Source organism: Montipora foliosa, chromosome 11 (genome assembly GCF_036669935.1).
Source record: "Montipora foliosa isolate CH-2021 chromosome 11, ASM3666993v2, whole genome shotgun sequence".
Taxonomy (NCBI): Eukaryota; Metazoa; Cnidaria; class Anthozoa; order Scleractinia; family Acroporidae; genus Montipora; species Montipora foliosa.
This window is the reverse complement of record NC_090879.1, coordinates 32,406,963-32,416,654: the sequence shown is the minus strand read 5'-3', so window position 1 is coordinate 32,416,654 and position 9,692 is coordinate 32,406,963. Positions and strand designations below refer to the sequence as shown.

Below are 9,692 nucleotides of genomic sequence, written 5' to 3'. Positions count from 1 at the left end.
ACAGATCGCTTAGGTCCAGATATCTTGCTAGGATCGGTGATCTTAACAGATCGCTTAGGTCCCGATATCTTGTACTAGCAAGATATCGGGACCTAAGTCGATCTGTTAAGATCAACCGAGTCGTTTCACATGTACCTCCCGCAAATGTCAATTTATTGCATAACCCTCCCCATGACAATGCAAAGAGAATCATACAAAACTAGACCCTCCTCCGTGGAGGGTACAACTGGGTTGCCTGTGGTACGTGCAGCGTTCCAGCAAATTGGTGACTGGCCCACGGGCCCATTACGGGCTTGCACAAACAAGCAAAAGGTATTAAAAACCATTGTAATAAACTACGTTACTAACCAAGCGACGCTCGAGCCGTACTGGGGAATATTGGCCCTGGTCGTTTTTGTAACTGAACCTTGCTGCGCTCGGTCCGTACTCGGCCAACGGACCTCGGTCCAATATTTCCCTGGCAGTACGGCCCAACCTCGCGCTCGGTTAGTACAGAGAGTTATTAGGGGTCACCCAGAAGTCAGACCAGACACAGAGGCCCTTTGGCTCACAGTTCCTCCACAAACAGACGTTCGTACGACCCGAAACAGATCCTTTTCCTGAGGTTAAACGCCTGGCTACTGGCCTAACTCTTTTTCCTACTTTCCCAACCGCGAGAAAACCGCGTAAATCAGCCATCGGGGCCAAAAAAATGTTTTTTTTTTTTCTTTCAAAAAATATTTAAAGTTGAGGGAAAAAATACATCATTTTAAAGCTAAGAAAATAAGCTTGCCAACATCATAAGAACTTATTTACAGACACAACTGAAACATTTTATAAGAAGCGAAAGTTGAACGAAAAATTTAAGAAAATAACAGTAAATATGTTTTCTAGGCAAAATTTGGTCATTTTAAAGGCGTTGATTACAATTTTTTGGATGCAAAACTAATAATTTTCTGCAATTTATCTGCTTTCATTGGACATAAATTCGACCGAAAACTGATAAGGTACGAATAGTTTTAGATTTTTAGGAATAATAGATAACGGGGTTAACAATGCGTAATGTGATGATCGACAAAAGTGTGCAAATTTTGCGACCCTTGCCTAACGGCAACGGAAGCGAATCGCATTAAGAATAATTAACCTCTGGTTGCCAAAAAACCACCCCAAATACCCGGTCAGTGTAAAACGCAGACTGCAGACCTGCAGACCAGGGATAAAATGCAGACTGAGGGTAAAATTGCAGACTGCAGAACTGGGGGGGGCGGGTAATAAATAATGCATGAAAAAGAGTTGGTAAGATTGTTAGTAGCCGTTTGTACTTTCACAACTGAACCCCCAACAACAGCTCTCCCATCGCTCTTTGGTTTGCCCCACAGCATGGTTTAAATCCGATTTTTATCGAACTCTGTTAAGATTTGAAGTCTGTTTGAATCCTTGTTGTGTTGGAAAAAGGACAGTTTCGTTAAGTGAGTTGCTTTTTAGGCAAAGAAGTCACCACCCCCGTGATTCAACTGTCCATTTTTGCTGCACTGAACAAAGTAATCGAGTAATTACCCAATAACTCAATTTATTTTGACCATGGCTACAGTACCAATTAACAAAGACAGAGATAACGTGGATTTTGCAACCATTTAACGTTTCAATTCAGTCGGCTTAAGCCAGTATGACTGAGGTGTAAAAATTTCTTATTAGGATCCTTTCATTCGCTTTCGTGTACGTTATGTTTATCCTTTAGTTCACAAGCTCGTTTGTCTTGCATCTGGAAGATGTAATTTTCAATTATAACCTCTCCCTAGGGGTTTTCACGCATAGCTTAACCAATGAAATCCCCGCGTCCTAATTGCTCGGAATACATGAAATTCTTTGTGCATTTCGTTGCACCGAAAAAAGACAACCGAGATTATTCAGGTATTCGAAGTAATAATGGTTGGTTTTTCGATCGATTTCCCTCGATGTACCGGTGTGACAAATAATTTGGAACATTGCAATGCATCTGGAAGCGCAAAAACAAAGCACAGACGATTTCAACGCGTACGATCGCATCCCTAAAAGGTGCAGCGACCTGCAGTCATAATAATGTGAGTTGTTGACAGATGTAAAACAGGATTGTCTTTCAAACAATCTTTATTTTATCCTTATGACTCGTTTTTTTATTATTATTTATTTTTTACCCTCAGTCTGCATTTTACCCCCGGTCTGCAGTCTGCAGTCTGCGTTTTACACTGACCGCCCAAATAACCGATTCTTCGACGGAAAATTCATCCCAGAGGATAAAACTATTCACTGGACATGTAATAAAGGTAGATATGCTCGAGCGAAAGCGAAAACAAGCGAATATTTTGACGGAAAACACAATAATGTGAGATCAAAGGAACATGTGGTGAAGACACACAATTGCGGCATCGCTTCGACAATAATCTTACCTTTTCAGCGATTTTAACGCTTGAAATTCCATTCAATCCACCTTGTCTAGTCTTTGAATTCACTATTATCGCTGCCCTGCGAATCTTCAATGTTCTACATGCACACTTGGTAAAAGACGGCTCGACCGGCGACAGATTGTTGTCGATATTGACGCCTGTCTTGTTCAGTATCCAATTGATTTGCCATTATTGAGCTTCATAAGGGTATATTTTGTTCAAAGATCCACTAAAACGCCATTCGCGTTACATGACTTTCGACGCGGCAGGTTAGTTTTGCAGGTTGCAGGTTGCAGGTTGCAGGTTGAAATTTACTGTGACTGTTACATGAATAGCTACCTTATGCCTAATTAGGCCTAAAGAAACGTTTTAGGCCTAAGGAGGCCTAAAGAAACGCCTAATTAGGCCTAAGGTTAGCTATTCATGTAACAGTCACAGTAAATTTCAACCTGCAACCTGCAACCTGCATGCAAAACTAACCTGCCGCTTTCGACGCCATTACAGGTTAAGTTAATGATTCTACTGTGTCCACCAGAGAAATGTACGCATTTCCACTACCCTCTCGATCCTAAGAAAATACGCGCAGAAGGCTCTATGCACAAGACACCACTTACCGGGGAGTGACAGGCAAGACTTTTACCGACACGGAAAAAAATAAAACGGAGAAATTCTACCCATTTTCCAACTGGGATTGTCGTATACGGCAACCCAGTAACAAGAGTAGAGAGTGTTTTCACGTGACGTCATAGCGGTCATGTTGGTGCGTGTACCCAAACAAAGGAACGGCGGCCATATTGGTGTCCCCAACTTATCCTGGTAAAGACTTGTTTCCTGGGAATGAAATTAAATCACTGGAATCGGTCAGTGTAAAACGCAGACTGAGGTTATAATGTAACTGTTGGAAAAGCCCAAACCCCTTAGAAATGCTAACCTTAGGCTTAACTAGGCCTAAAACAATATTTAGGCTTAACTGTTAGCGTTGCGATTCCAGTGATTTAATTTCATTCCCAGGCACCTCACGTCCAAGGGCACTTTGAGATATGGAAACGATATACTTAAGATATGATATGATATACCAAAGTGCAGAAAAAGATGATTCTAAGTCATTAATCATAAAAATTACAATTTCTTCGATTGTCATTGATTTAAAAAACTCCTATTTTCCTCTAATAGGCTACTTTCGAATTGTGCAGCAACAAAAGAACAGAGTCGAGGTTCAGGGGAATACTTAGCATTTTGTATTGTTCTGAACAAAGGAAAATGCAAATTATTCCCCTGAACCTCGACCCTGTTCTTTTGTTGCTGCACAATTCGAAACTAGCCTATTCACCTGGCAGGTACTACAGCCCGCACACAAAAACTTGTACATGTATACCACACCCGCACGGAGCCCACAAGGGCGGACAGGATCCTTCACACTGAACATGTCGCTGATTTTAAAGGATGAGAAAACTAACTTAATATCAATAATATTACAATAACGTTTCGCAAAATGGCGAACCTTTTTCTGCATGATAATAGAAAAAGGACCAACGTAAGGTAATTTAAAGTAAAAGGTACGTGTAGTGTCAGAGACGGAAGTCGGGGGATTACAGCCATGGCGAGTAAATGCGAGGTAGCGATTAATAGTGTGATTAATAATATTATAATAATTAATTATTCGCATTATTAATAATAATTAATAATGCGAATAATAATATTGATATTAAGTTACTTTTCTCATCCTTTAAAATCGGCAACATGTTCAGTGTGAAGGATCCTGTCCCTCGTGGGCTCCGTGCGGGTGTGGTATACAAGTTTTTGTGTGCGGGCTGTAGTACCTGCTACGTCGGCGAAACTACCCGGCATTTTTCCACGCGCGTACGTGAGCACATTTTCAGTGATAGGACCTCGCACATCTTTAAACATTTACAAACTTCTGAGCACTGCCGCACTTTGTGCTCTAATGACTGTTTCAGTATCCTAGATCACGCTTCTACCACCTTCCAACTTGTGATAAAAGAATTCATTCATATTCATTGGGAAAAAACATACACTAAATCATCAACTTTATCATGTTAATATAAAACTGTCTTTGAAATATTTTGCATGTCATGTTTCCGTTTGTTCTTATAGCTAAATTAGCATTTTGGTTCACAATATATATTCAACTCTGTGCTTTGTAATTTAAACTGAAGATGACAGAAGTTTCTGTCGAAACATGTTTTTAAATTTAAAAAGTGTTGTGTTGTTTCTCAAAATATCGATATGTCTGCTACTATCGAGATCCTTTGTCAGTCTTTCAATGCAATTTTCCCCTTTCTTTCTTTCATAACTTGGTTCTTCCTCTTTTCTCGGAAATTGTAATTTTCATGCTTAATTGGTAAGAAGACTTCGTGTCGTCCAATTCGGCCTATAATCATACTCGTGATAAACAAATCGGACTCCCACGATTTTGTTATCACTCGCAAAGGTTACAACAATTTCGGAAGCAAATCCTGCGCGATTTGCTCGGAGGGGAATTGCAAAGGATATTCGGAGTTTGAGCAGCCTATCAGAGCGCGCCTTCGAAGCTATCCACTGTTTTAGTATAAACTAATTTCTTTTTGCCAGGATCATTAGGATTTTTTTATGATTATATTATTATAGATGTTTAACGGTGTTATTATTGGGTCCCACCACCATCAAAACCATTCAACAAATAAAGACAAGAATCAAAGAGATAAAAGAAGATGAATATTCAAATAGTCTCGTAGGTTAAGGTCTGTGCGAAGTTTCGAGCGGGAGATATTCGAAGAAATGTTTTACTCAAATTATAAGGCTTTGTATGGAGACGCCATGTTTTTGTCCCTCTAAGGGGCACAAATACGGCGGCCGGAAGCTATCAAAAACATATGTCATCGAGCTTTGCTATAAGAAGCCTGTAGTCTTCTTCTGGAGGCTCAAAAACATCTATATGAGTACTTATTCTCATACAGGGACTGTTCAGATTGCAAAATCTCAGCGGATAACTCACCTTTTAATCTACGTGACAGTATTCTCGGCCTCCAATTTAATATATCGTGTCACGCAAAAGCTTAGAAATCCCCTATCAAACTGAAAATTTGTGAAAAGTCTTCAGCTGCTCTAGTGACGACGTCACGTGAAAACCAAGAATAGTTTAATAAAGTTAATACCTAATTCCTTCACCTGCCCTTCCCTTTGCGAATGGTGCGTGGGCTCTTTTATGCCCCGCAAAATTTAATGAACAAGGGATGTAAAACTGGGCCAACGGTTTACCGTCCTTAACCGAGAGGACTAGGGAGTCCGACCATTTGCAGATGTCATTTCTCCTCAGTTATTTAATGGCCTTGAGTGTTGGTGCTATCCGAATAAATTAAAGCCCATGACCTATGGCACGGTAATTCGATGCCCATCCTCCAGAGCTAAACATTTTACCATGCCCGTTTAGGACGAGCGCATGCAGTTTCCCCAAAAATGATCGTCGTGGTCTCATCTTTGGACTTGAACAAGTGTGACTAACGTAGCGATACAACTTGCATCGCCGCAGCAGCTTCCGTTCCAAGCTGCGAATCAGTACACTATAAAAACGTCTAATTTTGGCCGGGGCTGAAGTTGAACGTTCTTATTTCTTTTTTTTTTTTTTTTTTGGCGGTTTGAGCGTGAAAACGTTTTAAACATGTTCTTAAAGTTGTGTGGTACATGCTCAGTTCCACTACAAACCGAGTTGTTCTTCAGTATATCATGCAATCTAAGGACCACATTGCTAATATTAAGTATACTCGTTAAGTATATGAGTTAATGGTCCTGTTAGACTACAGTTTTAAATTTCTTTTACCTTTATTTATACTGCTCACAAAAATCACACAAAAAAGTGAGTAAAATAAAGACGTTCTTCACTGACTCTGAGGACGAGCATGTCCTTACAATAGTATGTTCTTAATATTTTAGCTAATCTCTGCCTGAAAGTTATTATAAAAAAGGTTCTTATCAATGGATCGCACTTCCCAAAAAAAATGCCCGGTTCGAACAGGAGTAAAACGGAAAAAGCTACACGGACCGCAGGAGACGAGAAAACCGGTCCGAGATTGTAACAATTTAGACATCAAACTTGATTTACAAGCTAGGGTAATACATTGGCAAGATAATTGACGTACGCTTTTTTGGTAATAAAAACCCTCTAATTTTGTGACTTCAACGCTCAATCAAAATTAAGTGGTTGTATTATTCGCCAGTGTTTTGTGTTACTTAGCTTAGTATATTATCAAGTTACGAAAAACTGGAAATGAATACACTAAGAAAAACATGACCAGAAAGCCAGGGTCAGGAAAAAAAAACCTTTGCGCCCTGTATTATATAACTTAATTCTTCCTCTGACATGCCTTTATGCCTTCGCCATGTTCTTTGCTTGTTGTTAAAATCACTTTGCTGTGATATCAGGCTCGGTGTTCTCATACAAGGGACGCAAATAACTTTCGTAAAATTTCGGCAGACATTGAGAATTTGAACCTTGCAGTCATATGTAAATGACAGCAGCTCCAATTTCGTACATTGACAACAATTGCAAAAAAACTGGCGGTAGAGCTCATAGACCAGAAGATGGCTCGTCAAAGAAAAAATGACAAAATGTTATCGAAAACGGATTTGGAACACGAAAACGCAATGTTCGGAAGGCCTTCCAGTTTCCACTTGCCGACTTTGAGACGAAATGTCTGGCTGATTTCATAAGTTAAGAAAATCCCTGTGAAAAAGTATCAAGTCTTCCGTATTCCTGTTTCGAAAGCATAAAAGATCGAGGTCGAGAGCCGAGGGACGTCCGCCGTAATCGCCGATGTGGGAGCCATAAATGAAAGGTACCAGGAATCGAGTATTCGACCGCGTTCTAACTGATTGGCAAAAAGGAAATGTCAACTTCCAAAAATATATCATAAAAGTTTACTTGGCGAATGTTAAATCACAGGGATTTTTTGTTGCGGCAATTCTCTTTCGTTATCTAATCGAAGACCCTACAAATCACCTCGAGAAAAATACACAGAATTCATCATCGTGAGCAACAGTATACTCAACTAGACCTGTAGATCTAAATGTGTCAATAGCATTGCAGGTATTTCGTGCATGCAAATAAAGGCCAAGCAAAGAATTCATTCGTCATTAATACTGAAATGCGTCCGCCTTTCTCATTAAACAAAATTCAGGGGCACCCAACGAGAATATAGTTCAAAACCACATAAACATAGCATTGTTAAACGTATTTTAGTATTTAAACGGTAGATATAGGCATATTTTTATCCCCTAAAAATTTTTCATCTGTTCGGATTTCCTAGCTGAAAGGATCCGAAAATTATAGGGATCAAAAGTTACCTTTCGAAAATTTCAACCAGAAAAAGGGCTCCCGAAAATTTTAGCTGACCTTTTTAGGGTAAAAATCCGTCAAAATTGGGCAATTATACCATTTTTTAGATCTTCGAAAACCCTAGGACAGGCAGGCAAGCAAGAAATTTTACAACATATGTTCCGAATATTCTAGATCTCAAATCGTTTTCCGCACAGATATTTTCCGAAAATTGACGTTGGGTGCCCCTGAAAATTGATTATAGTTTCGAAGAAAAATGTTTAACACGAACAAAAAGCTAAGCCGGGTCAGATATCGATGGTGTAAAAAGCCACAACTCACAAAAATATGCATAGAGAACAAGCAACTCTGTATTAAGTCTAGAGAAATACAAGGCAGTCATCTCACGACTTTCATAGCCTTTAGCTAACTATCAATTACAAAACGCTCTTACTGCGCACAAAAGCGAGGTGATACAGTGTTGGATTCAAACTTGAAAAGCGTGTTTCACAATATCCGTCAGATTCTGTCTGATTCCACATATCCGTCTGATTCCGTCTGTTTCGTTCATTGTAGAAAAGAAGAAATGGAAGGGTGGTCTTTCATCGTAGAAAAGAAGAGCCAGAAGGGTCGTGAAGGATTTCACAAATCAATCAATTTAAAAATACCGTAGTTGTAGTCAGGCATGATAAAAGAATTTAAAAGAAACTTGCTGTCACTGACTAAAAAACTTATGTAAAAAGGACGTTAACTGAGATATATCGCCCTGCAAAACATTTCTAATTCTTTTCTTTTTTCTAATTCATTTCTAAGTTCCTTCCTTTTCCTTTACTCTACCTGTTTATTTTGAAACTTTAAAAAAGAAAGGCAACATGAATAACTCTATCGAAGTGAATGTTTCAGCGAAGGGAACACGACACTTCAAATGCAATCGCACAAGCTTGGAAAATAAATTTACGCCCGGCGTTTTCCAAAGAGAGTTCACTCCCGGACGGGTCACTTCGCCTTCGAGTGTTCGAAGTAAATGAAAGAACGAAGCAGACATATAACAGCAAAAGTAAAATCTGAATTTGCACAAGACGGAACAAACAAAGATCATTAGCTTTACAGCTCTCACAGCTTACAGGCGCTCTTCCTTAAACGTTACCAAGTTTGAATGCCTACGTTTTTCAATCACTGAATTATGCACTATGCTATGTAAGCAAGTTTGATGTTTTGGCTCACCTCAACTGCCGAAGACTAGAGGCCGATATCCTTCCGTACCCTCCGTAGTCCAAGTATTTCACCTCCACCTCGTCTGGATTGGTAAAAGCCACAATCTGTGCTCTGTACCAACCCGTATAAGTGTAATCGGGAGCGGCACAGCACGTTCCCAAGACAATGGGCTGTGGTAAGGGCAGAATCAGAGGGGCTGTTCCTTGGCCGTAACACAGCATCATATTCTGATGAAGATCCTGAATTTGCTGCTGTAAGAAGTCAACATGCCATTGCACAAAAAAGCGCCCGGCGTCCGTAACGCTTGTTACTACAACGTCGAAACTTGCAACGCTGGGAAGCGTTGCTTGGGTGATAGAAAACGGCGCTGGAGTCACCACTGCCGTTGGGACCATCGGTTGTAAACATACAGTACCTTCCAACGAACCGTTCAATGCCGGCGAGTTCAGGCGTCTCAAGGAAACGCCCGGAAATTTTTCGTGGATCGAATCAAGAGCAGCTTGGATCTGCAAAGAACTCCCCGAAACAGAAATAATCCTGTAGGTAGACATCTCGCCTGGGGATTGAGGAATCAAACGAATTTTTGCACCAGATTTCTCGGATATGACCTTCACATTCTTGCCCTTTCGACCGATAAATCTTCCACACAAGGTCTGAGGAAACTCAAATTCGCACACTTCTTTATTGTCGTCCTGTGCCCCCTTTCGTGTTTTTCCACCGTTCTCTTCTTTTCGTAGCGGCGGAGTCCCTTCGTTGTACCCTTC

General features: G+C 40.2%; 1 protein-coding gene across 8 annotated transcripts in view; it reads right to left on the bottom strand.

Annotated features, from left to right (window-relative positions):
• Positions 1–8,933: 8,933 nt before the first annotated feature.
• Positions 8,934–9,692, bottom strand: part of LOC137975401 (A-kinase anchor protein 1, mitochondrial-like) — a 50,188-nt gene continuing 49,429 nt past the window's right edge. For all 8 annotated transcript variants that reach the window (XM_068822514.1, XM_068822511.1, XM_068822510.1 and 5 more), the window contains one exon: positions 8,934–9,692. This exon is cut by the window's right edge and continues 407 nt beyond it. In XM_068822514.1, coding sequence (XP_068678615.1) covers positions 8,934–9,692 — 759 coding nt within the window.